Source organism: Microplitis mediator, chromosome 10 (assembly GCF_029852145.1).
Source record: "Microplitis mediator isolate UGA2020A chromosome 10, iyMicMedi2.1, whole genome shotgun sequence".
NCBI classification, from domain to species: Eukaryota; Metazoa; Arthropoda; class Insecta; order Hymenoptera; family Braconidae; genus Microplitis; species Microplitis mediator.
In genome coordinates this window covers 21,058,881-21,084,190 of record NC_079978.1, presented here as the reverse complement: position 1 = coordinate 21,084,190, position 25,310 = coordinate 21,058,881, and the positions used below count along the sequence as shown (strand labels likewise).

At 27.8% G+C, this 25,310-nt stretch overlaps 2 protein-coding genes across 5 annotated transcripts; one reads left to right on the top strand and one right to left on the bottom strand.

Moving 5' to 3' along the window:
• The first annotated feature begins 34 nt into the window (after positions 1–34).
• Positions 35–15,207, top strand: LOC130676642 (protein kinase C). Of its 4 annotated transcripts, none has more exons than XM_057483001.1 (11): positions 36–211; positions 270–898; positions 981–1,330; positions 1,747–1,807; positions 1,883–2,117; positions 3,666–3,697; positions 4,035–4,105; positions 4,318–4,480; positions 4,561–5,121; positions 5,205–5,797; positions 5,871–15,207. In XM_057483001.1, the coding sequence occupies exons 3-11, from the start codon at positions 998–1,000 to the stop codon at positions 6,033–6,035; spliced, it is 2,214 nt and encodes a 737-aa protein (XP_057338984.1). In that variant the 5' UTR covers positions 36–211; positions 270–898; positions 981–997; the 3' UTR covers positions 6,036–15,207. The 4 variants fall into 4 exon arrangements, with proteins under 4 accessions (XP_057338986.1, XP_057338984.1, XP_057338985.1 ...); XM_057483002.1 differs by having other exon boundaries at positions 264–898; XM_057483003.1 differs by having other exon boundaries at positions 35–898; positions 4,339–4,480.
• Positions 15,208–17,919: 2,712 nt separating this feature from the next.
• On the bottom strand, positions 17,920–21,996 carry LOC130676745 (prohormone-4). Its single transcript, XM_057483224.1, has 4 exons — positions 21,618–21,996; positions 20,473–20,604; positions 20,241–20,393; positions 17,920–19,901 (listed from the first exon to the last, which is right to left on the bottom strand). The coding sequence occupies exons 1-4, from the start codon at positions 21,739–21,741 to the stop codon at positions 19,708–19,710; spliced, it is 603 nt and encodes a 200-aa protein (XP_057339207.1). The 5' UTR covers positions 21,742–21,996; the 3' UTR covers positions 17,920–19,707.
• Between the last annotated feature and the right edge of the window lie 3,314 nt (positions 21,997–25,310).

The window sequence follows — 25,310 nt, the reverse complement described above, 5'->3', positions numbered from 1 at the left end:
ATATTAAGTAGAGTCGGCACTCGGCCGCAGTCGGCCGTATCCGTTCGTGGTATCTGGTAGTGTCCGTATGATCGTATATACATTTAATGTCGTGGATGTCGTGTACAGTCGTGTACAGTCGTGTAAGGTGTAAGCTTGTAAGCTCCTCCATGTATTATTTAAGTATATACTGAACTGGAAACTGGAATCAACTAGAATGGATGATCGCATAGTAATCAAGTAAAGCTTACTAGTATACGATAGTTAAATTTATAAATTTAAAGTTTCAGGTGGATATTTATCGAATGAGGAGTGACTGAATAAAGAATAAAAAAGTGATCAGTGGTGATATGAATCATCTGAGCATCTGAGGGAGAAACTTAAATTAATGGCTGTCAGTGATCGGTCTATCGCGACGAGGAGTTTTTATCGAAAACTTAACGTGAGGAAAAATAACAGTAAGCTTCTGCGTGATAATATCATCATCCACCCTTGCGTAGTATTGGCCCTATCGGCGCTTCCGTTTCCTTTTATGCCTTTTCTGTAATGTACCAACGCAGCAGCAAGGCCGCACAAGTAAACACACGACGTTTATAATAATGCCAGGGCGGTTGCGTTGACTTGCGTTGACACTCGGGTGGACTAACAGCTAACAGGGTGCTTGTACTTTTTAATTTATTTAATAATACACGACATTTTTTAATTATTTATATTCTCATCGTAATTGTCATCGTCATTGTTGTCATTGTCAACATTTTCCCGCAATTCCAGTGCCAAGTGTCAACTATAATATAATATAATAATACAGAACAAGTAAAGGCTACATTGTTATTTGTCATCTCAATATATCTATATAGATTTTTCGATAGTTGGATATTTTTAACGTAATTTCACCTCGACAATAGTGACAACAGATAAAGTAAGAGATACATTTTTTTGACAGATGACTGTCATCTTAAATTGATAAATATTTAATTATTTAAAATTGTCTCTGTCTTTAGATTAAAATTTAAAAAAAATGTTTACTGGAACAGTTAAAGTTAAAATATGCGAAGCTACTGGGTTACGTGCCACAGATAAACATCGAAAGTTTTGGCAGGACGCACCACCTATAATAGATCCTTACGTCCTTCTTGATGTCGACCAAAATCGTCTTAATCGTACGTCTATAAAAGCTAAAACATATGATCCAGTTTGGAATGAAACTTTCACCCATGATGTCCAAGCTGCAGTTATGTTGGGACTCACTGTCTTCCATGATGCTGCTTTACCACCTGACGACTTTGTTGCTAATTGTAGAATTCCTTTTGAAGAACTTGTACGCCGTGAAGATGAGACTGCTGATTTTTGGGTTTGTTGTTATTTTATTTAATTGTCAAAGTCATCAGTTTAAATTTACTCTATGACATAATTGATAATTCTGAAGGTACATGTTGATAACACCCACCACATGCTCGTTGATAAATATGAGTCAATAATGATAGCATGCAGATATAAATAAAATTATATAATTAGTTTTATTGTTGTCGTATGAAAATAATTAAAAATATTTTTTACAAATTTAAATTTTGTTATCAATTGAAGACTAAAATTTCTAGATGCAATAAATTTTTTTTTTCTTAAATGTTACTATATATTTATAGAGATTCTAACTGTGAAACGATCAGAAAATAATAATTTTCTATGACATTGGGATTGAATTTAAAAAAAATTTTATAAATTTGTGTTATTAAATAAAATAATTGATAAGGTTTTAAATAATTTTAGGTTGATCTTGAGCCTCATGGAAAATTACGCGTAAAAATTGATCTAAAATGGAGTAATCAAGGTATATAATCCGCTATTTATATCTCATTTTGAGTAAATAAAACTCTAACTGTGGTGTTATTATAAATTAATTTAGATCAACAACCAGGATGTAGTAGTGGAGAAGGAGATACTATTGGATTACTAAGTGGAAATAGTGGAAGTAGTGTTGTCACAGGAAACATGGAACCACGTGGATTCACAGAACGGCAAGGATTTAATAGACGAAGAGGGGCCATGCGTCGTAGAGTACATCAAGTTAATGGACATAAATTTATGGCAACATTCTTGAGACAACCAACATTTTGTTCTCACTGTCGTGATTTTATTTGGTATGTAAACACTCAATACCACATACACAAGGTCATATCTATATCTATATCTCTACCTATTTCTATATAATTCCAAGGGATTAATTTGGGTACACTTAAAACTGGTCACGATATAATTTTAACTGCACAGCTTATGAGGACTTTTAAATTAAATTCACGCATGTCATTCGTTATATATCTTTAAAAACTATTGATTTTTTATATTACATGGAGTATAACAAATTAATCTTCGAGTAAATACAGTCGACTACCCGTCATAAGCCTGCCCGTAATAAGTCTCTTCCCCTCAATCGCCAGTTACTGAGCCCAACACACGTTCCCCCACTTCATCAATCTAACAAGTTTCATACCAGAGATTCGTTATAAGTCTCGGTTAAAATTATCTAAACTATAAACTAACAATAGGAAAAAATTACCGATTCCCTTTATTAAGAAAAGACCAAATTACTAAAGTCACCCACTTGACACCCACTCGTGTCTGATCTCTAAAAATTTTAGAATATGTGAAATTTAAAAAAATTGGAAAAAATACACAAATTAATAATGGAAATTTATTATCAGTTTCGCGGAGAATAATTCAATCAGTATTAACTCTTCGTTTTTTTTCTAAAAATTGCTTGAATTAGAAGCTTTGAAAAAAATTTAATTCCTTTGAACTATTTTGAAAATTTTAACGCTATTTACAAGCACAAAAACACTCGGAAAATATTTCTAAATTTTAATACCCGAGACCGAGTATGAGAAAGCGGCACTCCGCCGCCCGGTTTTGTTTAATAAATTTTTTTATTAAACAAAACAATTTTTTAATACTGGGAAAACGCATAAAAGTCACGGTTCGATCTTTGGCAACAGCGCGTTCAAATTAACACGGCGGCACGACTCTCACCATGCGACCTAACTTGGCTGGAAAATACACGCGACCAACCAAGAGTTGAGTAAAATATAATTTATTGTTCATAATTGTAATCATTAATTAAATTGAAAGCTTCTACTACAATTGAAAAGTTTTATTGAGCATTATGTTCATCAATAAAATTATTATTATTACTGTAAATTACTATACCATTATCATAATTTTTTTGCTTATAACGGTAGTTGAGAATAAAACAAAACGCACGGTAGTGAAGAGACTCAAGTTACAAGAAACATTTATCCTGCATCCCCTAGTCCAGGCTTATGACGGGTAGTCGACTGTACTTTTAAGATTCAATAGGGAAACAATAGGTATTATTCTAATACATGAATAAGTTACGGGAAATCGGAAAGCAATTGCTTTTGATAGACTTAATTCATATATTATTCTGGGATAATTTGCTAATGCTTATCAATAGACTGTTATTTATTAACTACAGGTGAGAATTAAAAAATGATTAATTATAAATTTTATTTTCAATTAGTATGGGAATTTTTTTTATGACAGTAAGTGATCTTTCGGTACCCTTTTGTCTACACTAAAACTTATATTTTATTTTAAAAAGAAGCAATATTGTGTGTTTTTGATGGGTTATCACGGAGATAATGTCAAGTGCTTTGTCTGTTGAATTTCAGGGGCGTCGGAAAGCAAGGCTATCAGTGTCAAGGTGAGAAAGACACAAGTCATGTTAAGAACCGATTCTTGATGCTTTTTGTTGATGATATTTTTTTTTATTTTCATTAATGTTATGGTTTTCTTTTTTTTTTCATCAAAAATTGCTTTATTACTTTCACTATTAATGCTATTAAAATAATAAAACTTTAATTACTTTTGCTTTTTGTGTGTATTAATTTAATAATACATTCTTTTTCTTTTAAATTTTACTTTATCAGCTTTATTGGTTTCAATTTATTTTAATTTATATTTATAATTATTTAATAAAATATTTATATTTTAAATAAAATTCAGAGTTAAAAAAAAAACTAAATATTATTTTGTTACAGTATGTACGTGTGTTGTTCATAAAAGATGTCACAAATTGGTTGTTACAAAATGTCCTGGAATGAGAGACGAGGTGTGTATTTTACTAAAATAAAATAATATTTTTGTCGTATATTTTTTTTATGTTTTCCTTTTTTTTTGTGTTACTGCTGTTTTGCCATAATTTATAATTTAATCGCTAAAAAAAAAAAAAATGTAAAATATATTTTGTTGCTTTGCATTTTTTATTTTATACGCTTTGTTTGTTTCGTTGTTTGTTTTTATCCGGAATATCCGGACGTTTAGGAAATGGAAACTGTGTTGCAGTCTAATGAAAGTATACAAGGGCAACGGTTCAGCGTCAATGTACCTCATCGCTTTGAAGTACATACATTTAAACGTTTTACATTCTGCGATCACTGTGGGTCACTTCTTTATGGTTTAATCAAACAAGGTCTTCAATGTCAAGGTACTTGATAGTAAATCTGCTGTAGTAAATTTTATAAATATTATTTCCAAAAATAATTATTTAAAATTTATTTGAATTAGTATGTGACCTAAATGTACACAAACGATGTCAAAAAAATGTCGCTAATAATTGCGGTATCGATACAAAGGCGATGGCTGAAATTTTGAGTACTTTGAATATTTCACCGGACCAGCAATCAAAAACTCGAATTAATTACAAGACTTCAAGTTCAGCCAGTGGGTCATCTCAAAGTCCATCCGGAAATGGTAAACATCAACGACCAACGGATAATACTGAGCCGCGAGATCAACTACAAGACCAGTCTGCATCTGAAAATAGTTCACAAGATGAAGAGAGTGAAATGCAAAAAGTAACTCTTGAAGATTTCAATTTTATTAAAGTACTTGGTAAAGGAAGTTTTGGGAAAGTTATGCTTGCTGAACGAAAGGGAAATCCTGATGAAATATATGCCGTTAAAGTATTGAAGAAAGACGTCATTATTCAAGATGATGATGTTGATTGTACTATGACAGAAAAACGAATACTTGCTTTGGCAGCAAGGCATCCATTTTTAACTGCTCTTCATAGTTGTTTCCAAACACCCGAACGTCTTTTCTTCGTAATGGAATACGTTAATGGAGGTATTAAATTCATCCAAAACAATAAAAAATTATTAATCTGATTTCTATATCTACATGAATTAATAATAATTAAAATATTTTAGGTGATCTCATGTTTCAAATTCAAAAAGCTCGTAAATTTGATGAAACTCGAGCCCGTTTTTATGCTGCAGAGGTAACTTTAGCACTGCAGTTTCTACATCAGCATGGCGTAATTTATCGTGATCTTAAACTGGACAATATCTTATTGGATCGCGAAGGCCACTGTAAACTCGCAGACTTTGGTATGTGTAAAGAAGGAATTGTTGAAGGTAAAACAACAACAACCTTTTGTGGTACACCAGATTATATTGCGCCAGAAATACTTCAAGAGTTAGAATACGGTGCGAGTGTAGATTGGTGGGCATTGGGAGTATTAATGTACGAGATGATGGCCGGACAGCCGCCTTTTGAAGCAGATAATGAAGACGATCTTTTCGAATCGATTTTACATGACGATGTTCTCTATCCTGTTTGGCTGAGCAAAACAGCGGTGTCTATTCTAAAAGGTTTCATGACCAAAAATCCAGCAAGACGTTTAGGATGTGTCGTATCCAATGGTGGCGAATATGCCATCAAATCACATCCTTTCTTCCAATCAATGGATTGGAGAGCACTCGAAGCACGAAAACTTAAGCCTCCTTTCACGCCAAAAATTGTAAACATTTTTTTTTTTTTATTATATCAAATTATTATTATCCTTTTAATGTAATTCAATTTTTTTTTTATAGAACAATGAAAAAGATGCTATGAATTTTGATACTGAATTTACAAAAGAGGAGCCTGTACTTACGCCAGTTCATCAATCAGTCCTGCAATCAGTAAATCAAGATGAATTCAGAGGATTTTCATTCGTCAACAAAGACTTTAACACAGGCAAATTAGGAACATCTTAATGAGAATAATTAAATTTTATTATTCAAATGTTATATTTATAATAAACATTTGAATTATTGGGAATTGGTCGGCAACTAGTGTGCTGCAGTTGCATTGGAATTGTTAAAAAACTGGATGAGGCTGCATCAAACATCATTGGTAACTGTAAAAAAAAATATATATATATTATTACGTATCGTACTGCTTATCAAACAGGTTGAATCTGGAATATTGTTGAAAATAATTTCGTTTCTGTATTTATTTTTTTTATGTTTAAAATTTTTAGTATGTAAAAAAAAGTTATAATTTTGTTTTTGTTCACCAAAGAATTATAAATCGAACAAAAATAAAATTATAAGGTCTATAATTGATTAAGTGTTTCTTTAGAGAAGAGTAAATTTTACTGTTGCTACAGTTTGTAATCGAGACTTGTCAACTGGAGCAAGTACAGACAGCGATTGTACGAAAACTTTGCGCGTTTCATTTGATTTAAGTTCAAGGTGTCAAATGTCATATATTTGAATCGTTTGCTATAAACATCTCGGTTATAGTGAAAGTTATGTGTAAAAATTGACTTATAAGCACAATGTCTACACAGAAAAAAAAGATTTTTAGGGGCAAAAAATTTTTTTTTCTGTGTACACAATTTTTAGTAAAAGATTTAAGTAACAAAGGAATTGTAATCATAATTAACACCGATAATTTATAATTAATTTTCCTGAGTAATGTCTTTTTTTTCAACTAAACAATTACATTAAATATTATCATTATTGTATTTTTACGATAGATAAATTGCATGTAATCGTGAGTTTAAAAATTATAGATATTACAGGCCACCGGTGGTCTAGTTTAGAGAATCTATGTATACATATATGTATATAAAAGTTATTTTAGTATATGTCTAACTGAGAGAATAGCGGAGATGGTTCGATTGATTTTAGCAAATGAAACGTACGACGTCATATACGAGATTGAAAGTTTAAAATTACCTGATACTTCATAACTACCAAATATATATTTCCCTGTCTTTTTTTTTCTTTTTTTATGACATCGAGCTTTCTTAAATATTTTTAAGTTTAAATGTTTAACTAATTAATTATTATTTTGTTCTTTAAACCCATCGATCTCTTTGTCTATAAAAATAAATAAGTCATTGTCGATATTTTTTTTTTAAATAATTTTTTTCGTTGTATCGGAGTTATAACGTGTACATGTTAATTATTTAAACTGAGAGTAATCGATTTACTTGCTTAATAAGTATAATAATTAATAATATTTAAAATAATTAATTTGTAATCGCGTATTACGTAATAAAATATTTAATAAATAAAAGAAAATTTTATCGTGTTGATCACGACATACAATCGCTATAAATAAATTAAAAAAGAAAAGAATATTATTTAAAATTAATGAATATCTGGCAAAAATAAATATCAAAAAAATAATATTCATAATTAATATATTCTTGTTTATTAAATATTAATTATCGTTAACGCTAGAAAAATATTAAATAGTTTAATAATATGTGTAATGCAAAAAGTACTTTTAGCATTGAAAAATAATTTTTAGTATAAAAATACTTATATTGATCTGATGATGGTTCAAGTAATTTAAATTCCAACGTTTTCAAGTAGTACAATTTACGTTTTTTTTTTTTTTTAAGTATAAATTTATGATCGTCAAAAGCTTGGATTGATATATTATTTAATAATATTAAATAATGGTTATCATAAACTGTAAAAAATTTCCGGAGTGAATTCGGTGTAGATAATTTTTTATTTATTAAATCCCAGAGTGAATTTCCCGAAGGGAAAATATTATAAAAAAAATTCCTTAGAGTGAAATCGTAGTAAATAAAATCCGTATTCATTCCCGATTTTTTACAGCGTATAGTAAAAACTAAAAGCGTAAAGTTTTTTTTTCATACACCTATAAATCTATAAATCTATATTGTCACAAAAGTTAAAATATCAAAATGGGGACCCGCAAAATAATTATTGTCGTGATAGTATCATTGTCGTACTATATAACACTATAGCAATGAGATATAAAACTACGTAATTGATATTTTTTTTAATAATAGTTTAGCTATATTTATCAAGATAGTTGTTAGGATTATGTGCCATGAGTTTATAAATAACTCACATCTCCAATAGAATAAATTTAAAAGTTATTTATTTTATTTTTTTTAATGCATTTTATTATTAACTTACTTTATATATTTATTTATTTTTTAACCACTAATGGTTGTATTTATTTTATTTTGATATTTAAATCACGACGATTTAATTATTTTTTTTCACCATTTTAAATCTCCGTAAAAGTATATAAAGAAATAAATATTTTAATAATAAACTTATGAAAATTACACAAGCGTGAAAACGTCGCGTTAGAAGTGAAACAAACGGAGCGAAGATAATCAAGGCTACAATTATAAAATAATAATAATTAATAAATTTAAAAAAGTATAGAATTTTAATTGTGAAATTCATGTCTACTTGTATTGAACGGTGACATAAAGATTGAAAAGAAACGGTTAGTCCGGCCTACGTTTAGCATACAAGAAATAAGTAATGTGTAATTTTTAACAAAATAATTAATAATAATAATTCAAATGACGCTAACAGTAAAATACATTTATATTACGGTGGTTAAAAAAAAAAGTATCATAAAAGATGAGCTCTCTTCTCCAAGTCTAACATGTCACTCTTTTATATTTTTATTTCATATTTGAAAAAATATTTATGTGTAATCATGACAATTCTGCTTTATAACAAGAATTTAAAACACAAAGAATTAGATTCAACGAAAAAATATTTGACATTTTACGTGAATTTAAACTTTTAATGGAGAGCGAAATTTTTCCATGTTATTTAAGTAGGAAATAAAAATTTAAAAAGCGACAAGTTTGACTAGAGCTAGAGAGCTCATTTTATCAAGATTTTTTTTTTCTATCAAGCGAATAACAGCTAAAAAATTTTTTGAACCACTTTAATATACATGCATTGAAATAAATAAAAAATTGGATTTAGATAGGATATTCCTCTTAAATTAAAACTTATACGTAATTATTGGAATGCAATACGGACATGTCAAAAGAAATGTTTATCAATAAAAAAGTAAAAGTCCTAGTCTATTAGTCACAAATCAAAATTTTTATTTATATCTAATAAATTATATTATTAAAGTTATTTAGTTTAAATTATATATTTAAATTGATATCACATATTAGTGTGTTAATTATTATGATGAATTTAAAAAAATTGATTAATTTTTGCATCAGTAGTCCTGCAAAAATATTTATATTGAATTATTGCCGTCCTATACACATCGATTCGATGAAAACAAATAAATAAACTTTAAACAATTCGCACAAGTCTACATACGTTCAGTACTCAATTAATTTTTTTTATTGATTTATTATTTTTCATTCGGCTGTCGTATAAATTCACTTAAATTCCAATACACGTAACAAACTGATAGAAGGAATTGTTAATATTTTATAACATCGACTTTTTTGGACGTTACATTAATTTTTGTAGGCTCGACATCATTTTTTAAATTTACTTAAAAATTTTTTTGATGAGTCTTCGACAAACTTTAATGATAAGATAATTTTATGTCCTTTTTTAGATCAAAATTTAAGCATTCTCGTAAATTCAAAAAATAAATTTACAAAGTTTTTATATAATTCACCGGGATACTATGAATTTAATTAATAATAAAGTCTTCTATCAGTGAAGTAAATTTATAATTATTCACAATACTACTCAAAGACAGTACGAGGTTTATTTTTTAAAAATTATTTATTTGTATTTTGTTGGAAAGGGTACGGAAAACAAGAATATAGTGGACCCTGCTCTGCAATCGTGTGTTAATTAATATATATATATAATAGAGATAAATAAAACCTAAATGTTTGTGAGCGTATATAAAAATATTATTTAAAAAAAAAATGTGATTGATTTTTTTTGTCTTATACGGTTGATTGTTTTCTTGATTACATAAGAAAAACTTTACAATATTTATGTAACATAAAAATAATAACCGTCGAAAGCTGAGCTTTCGAAATATATACACGTTAATTTTATTAAATCGTGTAATATTTATAATAATAATAATAACAATAATTATAATTATAATAATAATAATAATAATGATAAATGTTATAGTGAATTCAGGTCCTTAATTAAAAAATCGCTATTCGACGATATTTTTTATTGATAATTTATATTATTATTAAAGAGTAAAAGAAAAAAAAATATGCATTACGTGAAAGAAAGAAATTATTGTCGAATAAAGTATTATGATAAATGTCAATATGTCTATTACGTGCTTATATTTAGAGGGTCGTAAAATAGAAAAAAAATATTTTTATCGTTCGAAAAAAAAAAATCCATTTATTTAATTCAGTATAACAGATATAATATTAGAAATTAATAAGTCACAAACTATCTTTATACTTACAATATGTGTAAGCAATCCAATAAGTACTTTTCAATTTCACTGATTACACCGGCACACAAAAAAAAATAAGTTCTCTGTACTTTTGACGGGACCGATTTATTCCCATGTATTTTGACCCGCTGAATCCGAATCCGAAGTCCGTTTAACCCGTACACCCTCAGATTTTTAGAAAACTTAAAAAAACCTCAAAAATACACAAAAATCGACCGTTTTTTAAATTTATAAATTTTTTTAACCCTAACTAAGCATGATTTTTATGTATTTCGGTCCTCCACATACTAACCTGAAGTTTATTTAAAACATTAGCCATTTAAAGTCTGAGTGAATTCCAAAAAACCCCAAAAAATTGCAAAAAAGCAAAAAAATTCTTAGTGTTGTGATGAAAAAAATTTTTTGAAGCATATTAAAATTTTTTTATGTATTAGGCTAAAATATTTTATATATATATATATCACAGATCGAACAATATGATTTCTTTTATTTATTTCGATTTAAAAAATGATTTTTGTTATACCAAATTTTATTTTTTTCGATTTTTTGGGAATTTTTGCCATTTATTTAAAATTTTAGAGATATCTGAGCCATGGATGTTCGAGAATTATATGTGACAGATAAACATACATGAAAATAATTATTTATTTAGCCCTATAAAATTTTTTTCATCACAATACTAAGAATTTTTTTGCTTTTTTGCAATTTTTTGGGGTTTTTTGGAATTTACTCAGACTTTAAATGGCTAATGTTTTAAATAAACTTCAGGTTAGTATGTGGAGGACCGAAATACATAAAAATCATGCTTAGTTAGGGTTAAAAAAATTTATAAATTTAAAAAACGGTCGATTTTTGTGTATTTTTGAGGTTTTTTAAAGTTTTCTAAAAATCTGAGGGTGTACGGGTTAAACGGACCTCGGATTCGGATTCAGCGGGTCAAAATACATGGGAATAAATCGGTCCCGTCAAAAGTACAGAGAACTTATTTTTTTTTGTATGCCGGTGTTATTACAGATTCATTTTTTTTTATTTACTTTGACACTTTAATAAAATTTAATAGAACAATTCGTGTTGTAGATCGTCGTTATTGGATTAGCTGAATAAACACGTACAAATTTATTTATGCTTTGCTTTCAAAGCTATATATATATAAATAAATAATTGAAAAAAAAAAAAATATATGTATAGACAGAATTATAATTAATGGAATGTCTTAAAGTTTTGTAATGCAGTGCAATGCCTACTAAAAAAATTCAAACATAAGTTTATTTATTTTTTTTTTATTTACAAGAATAATTATACCGTTGAACGGATTGTTTTTATTGATAATAATTTTTGAGATTACGTGTAACCAAAGATCTCGTACATTATTAACACACTGAGTATTATATTTATTATTATTTTTTGTATATACAGTATAATTGTGCGCATTTTGCCGAAATTGTTAACATAATTCGCTTGCCAAAGATTACTATTTTGTTATTTATTTTTTTTTTTAATTATAGCTTTACTTATAAAGTCGAAAGATAATGAAACTATTGCCCGACATTATAAATTTACTACTTAATCAATTATTTAAACAAATAAAAAAAAATTTTAATTGACACAAAATTATTGTCAATTAAAATTTTATTAGTTAAGAAAACCAAAGGATTTGAATTATTTTTATGTTTATTGTTTACTGTAAGTTATAATACACGTCAGTGTCAATAATTTATTTACAAGGATAAGATTTTCCAATACGTTGATCTTAAATTATTGACGTTTGATATTAAATAAAATTATTTCGAGTATAATAAAAATAGCGGGAATTGAAACAATATTTAATTATACTATTGATTTAAATGTGTAATTATGCTAATTGAAATTGTCAAGCTATAATAATATATACTCTAAGTAATTGCCAATATCTGATATATATTTAATGTAATTTAAATATAAACCTTTTACTTCTATTGAAAAAAAAAATTGTTCTTGCCAATAGTTATTACGTATCTTTGCTTATTATTTATTGTTGAATATGTTAAGCTGTATAAAAAAAAAACTTGAGAAAATGATATTTAAATGTTCTTTTAGAAAGGGACGCCAAGTAAAACTTAATAGTACATTGCGCAACAAGTGGACTAAGTCAGCTATGATTCGTCGATCGCAATGACTCTGGCACTAGTCCGAAGCGTATACGCACAGAAGCTAAAGACATTGCGTTTTACAGATAATGATTTAGTCCACGTGTTATAACGCACATACTTTATTCAATGCAAAGCTGGTTATCCTAATTTATTAAATCTGTAAATCGAAGTCACAGTTATCGTTTAGCGTTACGGTTATAATTTGCACTTATTGCACGGAGAAATTATTCTTGTTTGAAATGCTATGACCATGTTGGCCACCTGACGGAAATTTAAATGAATACATGCAACATTACTATGACTATAGTAAAATTTACAATGGTCACAGTAATTTGCGACATAATTGTTGTAAATTTTACGATGGAAATAGTAATTTTTGCTGGTGGCCAACATGGTCCGACTTTACTATGATACTATATCGTGTGCCAAATGCCAAAAGGGCGTATTACAGCAGTTAGATAGGGTTCCATGCCAAAAGGGCGTATAAAAAAATTTTTTTTGTCATTCTTTTTAGAATCGCTCGAAACGTAAAGATCTGCAGAAAAAAAATTTTTGACGTACTATCGCCAAAAGGGCGTATATCTTTAGATCTTTGTATATTTGTATCTAAAGATATACGCCCTTTTGGCTTTGAAAATTTTTTTTTTTATTTTGAGGCTTAGAATATGTTTACAAAACGATTGGCACCAAAAACAAAAAAATTATACGCCCTTTTGGTTCTTCAAAGCCAAAAGGGCGTATAACTTTTATACGCCCTTTTGGCATTTGGCACGCGATATCTCTTCATAGTAGAATACATGCAAGAAAAGTATTCAATAATGGATTGAAGAGAATGTTATTATAAGCTCATTATGTCACGCTGGTGGAAAATGTAGAAATCTGAATTACCTTGTCATTTATTACAGTATAAAACAGGATAACAGTGAATGCGTTGGATAAAATAAAATGAACTAATGATAGATGTTTATTGTAGTATTTGTAGATTTAAAAATATACTTATTAACTTTTTTGCTCTTTAAAAATATCTATTTGTGCTTTTTAAGTAAAAATATATTATTGCAGGTGGAATTAAACTAAATTGCCTTAAAATACTATTTTAAGTATCTTAATTAAAAAAAAAAAAAAAGAAAATAATAAATAAATAATGAATAAAAACAAAATTTTTTCGCGCAAATGAAATAAAACATGTACCTTTTCTTTATAAGCAAATATTTATAAATCATTGATAAATTTATTATTATTATTACTTTTATTATTATTATTATTATTCTTATTGTTACTGTATTTTAATAGATATATATGGCATTTTTTGTGTTTGTTGTGGAATGGATGAAAAATACTTTTAAATATATAATTATTAATAGAGTAAATAATATATTAAAATATTAATGCTTTTGATGTTTTTAAATATATAAAATTTATTAACTAATATAATGAAAAAATATATTATATATATATTATGTCCTGAAACGTGTATAATTTAAATTGAAACTCAGTACATCTAATCACATACAAAGTGTAGATATATAATTAATAATAAAAGAGAGATTAAAAAAATAAATAATTGATGCTGTGAGTAAAAAAAATAGTAAACAAAAAACCAAATTAAGTTTTAAAATCACAAATATAATTGAAAAAAAAAAAATATACGATCCCATACTCTAGTGTTATCCATTTTTTATAAATAAAAAAAAACTAGCCATATTAATGCGCAAGCTAGAAATTGTAAATTACGAGAACATTGTATCTATTACTTATAGTTTTATTGATTGATGTTTAATTTCTTTCATTTGAAAACTTAATTATCGACGGATCTGAAAATTTATTATTCAGTAAATGTTTTCTATAAAATGATACCATTAAATATTTAATTTTTTCGTGCCAAAAATAGGTATAAATAAATTTTATTTTCATTCACTTATACAATGTTCTCAAAATGCTACATGGAAAAAAATATTGCTCCTGGAATTATCTTAAGTAGATCGTTACTTAACAATACGTATACTTATAGGGCTCATAATACCGATACTTTATTACTCCTGTAACCATCTATCGTATAGCTGTGAGACCTATACGACTTTTTATATTCGCCAGCTCAAATGACGGTGTCTAACTTCAAATTTATTTTTGCGCCAGTTGTCGCTAGACATTTAAAAAAAAAAAAATTTCTGTCTTATTAAAATCATTTATTTATTAATGATGAACATTACCAAGTATGGGATATAATTTGCAATACGCAAAATTACAGAAAGGTCTCAGAACTACCGTATAGCTCTCAGAGCTATTTAACGTACTGTCGTCAGAACGTCATAGAAGATCGTTACAGTACTAATTTAGTGTAAAAAATACGTATTGTTACTGTAACTGTACAATGTACTTATGAAAGCTATATTGTTTTTCCGTGTAGTCTTCATCAATAAATCTATGAAATAAAAAAATCGTCAACACATATTGTATACATGATACTTTTTCCATTATTCTAACTCTTTAAAATTAATTAATTAATATACAGAATGCTTCGAGAGATGATTGATCGATCAAAAAAAAAAAAAAATGCAGCAAAAAAATATAAGATTATATATTATAAAAATAATGTAAAATTAAATAATATATATGTTACATAATTTGAGGTAAATATGTAGTTATATGAGTGAATATATGAGTTAACCATGATCGTAGCGGTTAAATAGATAGTATAACTATTACACGTTTACCTGAATGGTTGTCCGTGAATACGCATTTTTATTATGATTTTTTTCTGGAGCCTGTATGGGCCCAAATTACAAATTGCATTAGAACTTGATAAAGTTCTGTAATAGATTAAAGAAAAATAAAAGTTATTCTCAGAGCGGCATCGTCATGTACAAAAATGTTTTAACACGGACAATTGTTTGACGGTTGCGCTACACTGTTATTTGTCTGATTATTGTATAATGAATCATAAATAAATAAATATATAAATATATATATACATATATTAATCAATGTATGTATATATACATATATTATATATAAAAATTCTTTTTTTTTTATTTCAAAAATGTATTTAGAATTCCTATCATGATGATCAAATGATGGTATAAAAAAATTAATTGAACCAAAAATTGAATACAATTTAATTGGATTCTGGTACGTGAAATTTGATGAGATAGATCAGCCTAGCTGGCAGTGAACGAGCTTCAAAATAGACTCTGCAGCGGACTCGAACCTCGAAAAAATGGAAAAACCCGTTGACTTGAATGGGTCGAAAAAATCAAAAAATCAATGGATCGGTTTGAAAATTAGCAGGGGTGTAGATTTTGATCTGCTGCGTCGAAAAAAAAATTATTGTGGGATTTAAATTGCGTAGGATTACGACGGTCGAGGTTTCGAGCCCCATCGCGGCAAAAATTTTGAATGTATTTTTCTAATAGTAAACACGAACTATGGAACAATGTCGTCATTGTACGCCAATTCAAACTTGAAGTATTTTTCCTCTAGTCTTGAGTTAAAACTCAGACCTTTCGCTACAATTTTTACTGATATTCTGTCACTTTTTGAGCAGATCTGACGCAAGACACGCGTTAGTATCTGCAAGCAATTTCTGATGCAAGATTAGCCAGAAAAATTTACTGGGAAATAATTTACACATGAATAAGTTTCAAATTGATTTTATTAAATAAATAAATGATAACATTAAAGAAATACAAGTTATATAGAAATATGTCAAATCAATTGACTTATTAACTTCTAAAATCTATTATTTTATATATTTTAAACTTATTATAACTAATTTTTGTACCAGACAAGAGATAATGAAAAATTCTTTATTTATTCTTAATAATAATCCAGGGAAGTAATAAATTTAATTAAAATTAATTAAAACGGATTTAAATAATCGTCTAAGGAATTATATTAATCACTTAGATGTTATATTAAACGTGACAACTAAATTACATATTACATTTATACTTTCATTAGTCATGCCCAGATGCTAAGGAGACAATTTTTATTTTTTTTCCAGCAAAATATTACAACTTGAATCTTTAGCATCAATGGATAGATTTATTTTTCTAAAAATTCTGCTACGATTTAGGCCCTATTTAAATCATAGCAGCAATTAATAGATACCTAATCTTTTTCGCCCAGTATATTTTTAAATCTTTTGAAGTTATAATTATAAACACAGCAAAAATAATTGGCTTGCAAAAAAATTAGTGAAAGATTTTACAATATAATAATAATGATTTACATAAATTTGTTCAATCATACAATCGATTACTCGTCATAAGCCTTGTCTAAGTGCCGTAGGGGAAATTTTGCTTGTAATTTCGGTCTCTCCACTACTGTGCGTTTAATTTTATTTATTATGAACAATAAATTATATTTTTCTGAAGATTGATTCAATTTTTCTCTGCGAAACAAATAAAGTAAATTTTCATGATTAATTTGACTATTTTTCCTACTATTAGTTTATAATTTAGACAATTTTTATGGAGACTTATAACGGGCTCAAAAGAGCCGTTAAGTGGGGGAAGCTGTTTGGATTCAAAAAATTCTGATTGAGAAGAAGCTTATGACGGGTAGTCGATATATTTTACACAATTTTATATATTTTTGTTTAAAATTTTCGATTGATTCTTAATAAATTTCTATCAGAACGACTCAAAATTTAGCTGTTCTTAAAAAGTTTAAAATGAAGATCAACTTGATATTACTATTTATGAGTGTAATATTCCAATCTTGTCTAATACAGTATTAATTTTCTAGCAATCACTAACAACTATAATTACGATTTTAGAACTAGACAAGAAAAATAAGGGTATGAAATACTTATATTATCGTACGGAGTTGTCTTAATCTACGATATAATTAATTTGATTTATCATTATTATTATTAGTTAATTCTATTGATATGTATGTATTGCATACAGCAACATGATATGTTTATTATTTTTCCTTATTTTAGGCTAATAATCATATATTTATATATTCACTTTTCTTACTAGCCAGTTAATTCACAATTTATTTAACAAATAAATTTTTCTCAAGCTTTTTATATAGATATCAAATATAATTTCTGTCATATGAGTCACGCACGACCTGGAATGATATGTTTAGTACCGTAAAGTATTTAGAAGATTATTTAATTACTGGAAGAATTAAATGAAAAAACATTTTTTATTATTAAATAGTACCATCTGGCTATAGATGAAATGCAAGTAGATTTCTTATTTTATTATAAAAATCATCTAAAATGAATTCAAAAACTGTAAGAATTATTAGTTGGGCATAATTTCGATAATAATAACAAATTTTATATAGCAAAGTTTTCTGAAAATTTCGTCATAAGACCCGAGTCCGTTGCAATAGACGTAATTCAATAAGAAATCTACTTAAAAAAAAAAAAAAAATGCATATTTAAATTTTTGCCATATACGTGGTAAAATTTGATTTTGGAAAATACACTTCTTATTTCATTCCTTTGTGTTTTCAAGGCTGGTCTCGCAAAATTAACCGTCAACCAAAAAGAAATATATATTTAAATGTAACTTTTACTGAGAGTCCATGGCAAAAATTTATGATTGATTTAATAGATAAATATATCTTTGGTTTTGTAATATAATTTTTCCATAAATTAATTGATCTTTTGACAAGGGTTTAAAATAATAAAATTTTTTGAAAAAGTGCATACAGTGCACTGACAGGTACAATGATGCTTATATAGTTGACATTTAATTTAAAAGTCAAATGTCTTTGGTTAAAAAATATATAACTACAATAAGCGTACACACTTGAGATTATATATTAGTCAATTGTATTGTGCAGCTGATATGTCCACGCAAGTTTTTATATTAATTGAAAAATAAATATTTTTTTTGCTTCGTTAAATTTCTTCTTTTTTTCTTGTTCAGTTTACAATCTCTGTACCCAGACAAAGAATTGAGAAAAGCCATAATGTGACTGAGTGCATTCGAAAGTTCACTGCATTTACAAATAATTAAAAATTTTAAAACATGTTACCCCTATGTGCGGGTAAAGATCGATTTTTTGTCAGTGTAATCAGTTAATGTTTACCCTGACAGCGAGATTGTCTGATCAGAAAGTTGATGTCAATTAGTTGTGATTAAGTTGACGACAACTTCAGGCTTTTCAACTGTTGACTACAAGTTGTCGCAAACTTTTTGTGAAAATTCAAGGCAACGTTCCGTCAACTTATGGAATGACAACTTTTGCCTTTATTTTATTCATAAAGTTGGCGCCCAGTTGTCGCAAACTTTCCGTCAGCTTGACTATCAGAAACCATTTCATTTAATCTTTCATTATAATGATTATATTATTCCTTTACTTATACATGTATAATTAGGAAGAAATCTAATTCAACGGAAGAAGTTACTGACAAAAAAAAAATCATTACAATAAAGTTAAAAAAATGATTTTCATCACTTAATTCAATTTTTTGTAATGAATATATCATATATATTTTATAATAGAGTGTGCTACCGATAATAATCTCAGTAGGCCATCCATATTTATATTATTACTATAATTATCATGATGTAATGATAATCATACCGACTTCAAGGTAGATATAAATTTTAAATGCTTCATTTTCCCACTCTCCCTCTCCCCGTAAATAAATAAACAGTAATATTAATGAATTACATTATTTTTGGATTCATTATACGCAAAGCTAGTGTAGATAAGCTCGAATAGGAAAGTTGTAAAGATTGTATAGCAAGACATTATTTATAAAGAGAATATGAGTTATAGTAATGAATTCCCCAGTTTAAGATAACCGTAGATTCAAAATGTATATGTTCAAAAAATTTTTTTTTAAATTACGACAAAAAGTTTTTTGTGTTACATAAAAATAAAAAAAAAAATAAACACGAGTCCTTTTTTTATGTTCCTATAAAATTAAATTGCAAGGCAAAAAAATTCAATATTTATTTTTATACTTGAACTTTTTTTTTTAATTATAATATACGATCGATTATTTTTAACATCTCGCAATATTCAAAGATATGTATATTAATATTTTTAACCGCGCAAAATATAGCAGTGACGATATTATTTCATTAAGAGACACTGCTTTTTAAAATTTTCTTTAGTCTTAATCACTCTAGTCAAGGAAGCCTGTGTTTACAAGCTTTTCAAGGAAGAATTTAACGTCACCAAGTTCTGAATCTTTGATTCCCAGTGATTTTAACATTCCCAAATCACCATTTTCAACTGCCATAAATACTGAACGCAAATGCTCAAGATCTGAACGCATCAAATGTAATGCAGCTCCAAAATCTTCAATCGTTTGAGATTCTGAAATAATAAAAATTTTTTTATATCTGTAATAAAAAGGACTTTTTATTATCTCTTTTACTTTTATGAATAACACTTTGCATAAGTAAATAATAAAATAAAATAAAGTAAACTTGACAAAGTCGTAAAAAAACAAGATTATAATATAAAAGTAATCCAATTTTTAACAGACGTATTTATGTGATTTTTTGAATAATAGTTGAAATAATATTATTAAAAAAAAAAAAAAATTAGATTAGTAAACTTTTGAAATTTTCGATACTTGAAAGATTTTTCGAGAATTTTTTTTGGTATAAAAGTTGAAATTTATTTAAAATTAAAACTACAGTTAATTCTTACCAGACAGTGCAATTGCCACCATGTTAACGCCACCCAAGGGTGCTAATGCATCTCTCGCCTTACTACCAAACAATTTTTCGAGGTAATTCGGACCATGACTAGCTAAAAGAGATTGCAAAAAACTAGCAGTTTCTTCAACGGGTGGTCTTCTTGCTAAAAAATAAAATTAAAATAAATATTGACTTTAAATTTAAACGAGTAATTATTAAAAATTATTAAAGCTTAGACTCACCAGCTGTACAAAGCCGAGGATCCTCGTCATATCCGTCTTGACAATCTGGGGCTCCATCGCATAAATACTGTATAGAAATACATGTTCCTTCTCCGGGGCATTTGAATGGCTCGTAAGGGTGGCAAGCATCCCCTAATACAATTTAATAAAATTTACTCTAATTATTTCTTAAGCTCAATTCATGCCAAAGACAAAACAACTCTAAATAAATAACAATTTATTATGTACATTAAAAAAAAAATCTGAAAAACGGTTGACCCTGCGGGAAAACCCCAAAACTTCCCACTGTTTTCGAACTCAGGGAGCTGAGTTTAGATTATCTGTAAAATTTCTATAAAATTTCGTAGACTTATTTTATTTTTTAAAATATTCTTCGGTCTTTTTTTTGTTCATGTACAGAATATTTTTTAAAGCTAATGAGTAAAATTTAACAAAAGGATGTTTAATGGAAACTGAGCGAACCCATAAATTATCAAGAAAGACCTTGTTGAGACATTAATTTTAACTGCCGGCAAAATTGATGACCTTGAGAATTTACGTCGTTAGACTCGGTCGGATCGACAGTACCTGACCTAATTTTAAAAAGCTCTTTTAAAGTTAAAAGAATATTAAGGATACTTAAACTCTTTTAACTCAAAATAATAAATTATTCATAAATAAATTTAATTTAATTTATAAAAGTTTTTATATTAAGCCGATGTAACCCGACTGTTATATATATTTCCCTTAAAGCAGCAACTGTTGCTCGACAGTTATCACGGTGTATCGATCGAAGAAGAGCATATATAATAACTAGCATGCAGGAAAGGCACTCCCACTTAATTAAAAAAAAAAGTTCAAGTATACAATGTCACATGATATATTTTTATCAATCGATTAATTTTTAACTAAGCGGTAATGACTAATTATTTTCTGCAATTCAATTCACTACGAAAGGCTTAAAACCGTAAATTTACGATTTTTCATTCTTTTAAAAACTAAATAATTTATTTTTTGAAAAATTTCAATTTGTCTTTGAGAAAAATTATTTTAAATGTCCATTCATTGAGGAAACATTACAAAGACTTTCATTTATGTGTATGAGTATCAGATAAGGGATGAGCTTTTTCTGCTTAAATGAAAATAAAAAATGATCAAAGACTTACCTGAACGTTTAGAATGAACATGTCCATAAAATCGGCTGAGATCAATAGTTACAGCTGGTCGGAAGTAAGTACAGACAATGAAAGCGAGGCTGATGATCAGATTAGTGGACAATGTTCGAATCATTATTGAAATATTTAATAAGCTCTTTTGTCAATGATCAGTATTCCAGAAGATTATTTATTTATTTATGAAAATTGGAAATTTTTAATTTAATAATCAACGTGTATATTAAACGTTAGAGAAACGTATTTGACAATTTAACGATAGGTGACTAATAAAATGTTAGAAAATATTCCGACAACTACCGCGAGCTCGTGCGCGGTTACTGATGTCAATCGTGCAATGCCGCTTTGAGCTTTTTCCCTTTTTCCATATTCTTGGAACAGGCGCCAAGTCATGAAAGTGATAGCCAGATATGTGATAGCGAAGAGAGAGGGCGACCAATGAAAAACGCTACGAGTAGAGCTTGACGTATCCTATAACCGAACGACTTCAGAGCTTACCCCTTTGTCGCTTCTGTTCGCAGTTTTACTTTATTTCGATTTATTTTTTTCATTCTGTCTAAAAGCGCTGACATATCAAATCAACCCACGTAGAAAATAAAAATAGAATAGTGCAGTACATTAATGCATCGCGTTACTTTACTTATTATCTTAATGGCTAATCACTATTAATAATTAATTGCGTAATGTACAATTGACATTTGAAGTTTTCAGAAAAATCGATATTTCATTAGTGTGGATTTTGTTTTAATTATTTATTTCACATGCAGAGAACTATGGTAAAAATTACTCCAATAGTAAATAGTAGGAGAGGGGGGGGCAAAAGGGGGTAGGGTAGGCAAAACGGGGTACCCCCAAAATTTGATAAAAAAAATTTTATATTTTAAATGGTTTTTAAACATTCCAAAATCACTTCTGTAAATATAATTAAGCGTTACTTTGAATTTTTTTGGTAAACTTTTTCAAAAATCAATTGTCAGTTGAAAAATATTAATGACGTTTGTTTTATGATGAAAACTATTAAAAATTTTTTTTTCTATTTTTGTATCCAATAAACATGTAAAATATAATTTTTTTTCATGTAAATTACTTATAAAAAAATTCAACTTAATCAAATTCGTTTAAAATCCAGAAATTTTTTTTTTTACATTTTTTAGGGGGTACCCCACTTTGCCCGCAGAAATGAAAAATTTTTTTGTTCAACGGTAACTGAAAATTTCTTCTATTTACTTTGAATATCATTAAAAAAAAAAGATTTGGCGTATTTGAGTCCTCGAAAACTTGGTATTTCCTTAAGTACCCCCTTTTGCCCCTCCCTCCCCTACTCGGAAAAGTAAAATTTTTAAATTGATTGAAATAAGAAATATACTTTTCCATGGCCGGGTGGCACTTTTTTAAAATTAAGGCAGTATATGGTAATAATAATTGGTACTACATTTATTTTCAATTATAAAATGTTTATTTATATAGGTTTAACTAAATATGTTGACATAACTATCAACAAACTTCAACAATAACGAAAATATACAATAAATTAAAGTATATATACACTTATATCGAAAATAATTTAAATATAAGAGGACATGTGGCCAGTTAAGACAAAAAAAATAATAATAAAAAATTACAATAAAAGTCGAAAAAAGGGGGTGGCTTATAAATTTTAAATATTTTCAACAATTTTATTTATCGGAGTTTTAAGTACTTCATGTTATCACATTTTATGATATTTTAGGCTTCGCAGACATTTGTTATTTAATTAATATTTGTTTACTTAAGAAAAAACAACAATTAATTTCATTGAAAATCTTTGTATCAAGAATTTCAACAACGTTTGTTTAGCACAAGTGTCTCCATTTTCTTTTATGCTTTTTTTCTCTAATTGACAAATTATTTTTATTTTTTTTTGTTACAACCCTAGTAGCAGCGGTTTCATGCAAATTGCCAGAGCAAAGTACTTGATGCAAAAGATATCAAATCTTGCTCTAGTATAGTCGCTCAAAGTTTTTGATGAAAAATTGAAAAAGACTTGAACGAGTATTCTCTGCAAAACATTCAGCAAAACTTGTCAGAGTCGATGCAACAGAATGTTGCCATAAACTTGCTCAGGAACTTCTCCAGAGCAGATTTTTACTCTCCGTCATGTCTTTTTTTACAGAATGGTAAAAAGTATCTAGATATATACTCTTTTGTGAAGTAAAAAAAGATAGAGGGGAGCTCAAAAGTTCTTGCGATACTTTGGCGCAATAAATTTTCAATGCTTGTGCAAAAAATCTGTTTCAAGTCTTTTGTACAAAAGTTGAATCAATTTTTTACACCGTAATGTTCAATATTTCTACTAGGGAAGTTCAATAAAATAATAGCAACAAAGTCAAAAAAAAAAATGTATCTTTTGTTAATGTCCTCAACAATTTAAAATGTTATACTAATTATTTAAATTTAATCATATTGTTATTTACATCTAATAATAGTAATATTATTAATATTAATAATCTAATAAGTAATCCCCTTGGTATTGTTACCAGCCTTTAACCTCACCCATTATTTTACCCCTTTCTTTTTTCCCATCTCTTCATTTCCCTCAGGTATTTATATATTTTTCTAATTAATTTTTCTTATTTTTCGTTATCAATCGGTTGTAATATTTACTAAATTTAAATTATTTACATTTATGATATTTATTTAAGTCTATACGTGTATATACAATATCAAGAAATAGTTATTGTATATTAAACACAACCTATTTATATAAATTATATTCATGTATTTATATAACTATTGATAGAATCCATTTGATACGATATGCATAAGAAAAAAATTATCTTTAAATTTTAGATATTGTTGACATTGTCATTAATATTCATGTATAGTAACCTGAATACACAAATAATATTGCTCCATATTAATACATATATAATATACGGACACTTTTGTATCCTTGGAAGAATATATCGATCATACATTAATAGTACATTGCGTAACTAGTGGACTAAATCAGACATTTTCCGTCAAGCGCAATGGCGGCGTACACGTACAGAAGCTAAAGACATTGCGTTTTACGGATAATGCTTTAGTCCATGTATTACCCATTACATGTTATTCAACGCATGTCTGCTGATCCTGATTTATAAAACCTGTAAATCCAAGTCACAGTGGTCGTTTAACGACACGGTCCTAATTCGCGCTTATTAGGTATTCAAAATTTTGCCGTGAAAATATTTCATCAGAACTATAAATTGATGTAATTCAAAATTGTTAAATATGTTAGTGGATGTCATTGAAAAACTATTTGGCGTCACGACTTTGTAATAGTAGAGTACATCTAAGAAAGATGTATTCAATTATAAGTGCAAGAGAGTGTCATTATGAGCTCATTATGTCACTCCTCTAACGGACCCAAATTACGGTAATCCCACCGTATATTACAGTAATCCACCGTAAAATACCGATTTACCGTAATTTACGGTGGATTTACCGTAAAATACGGAAATACGGTAATCCACCCGAATTTTTTTAGGGTAGATTTATCGTATTCGACGGTAAATTTACGGTATACCCGCCGTACTTTACGGTAATCCACCGTAAAGTACCGATTTACCGTAAATTACGGTGGATTTACCGCAATTTACGGTATTCTACGGTAGATTTACGGTAAAAATACCGTGAATTTACGGTAAATCAGGTCTGCTTCCC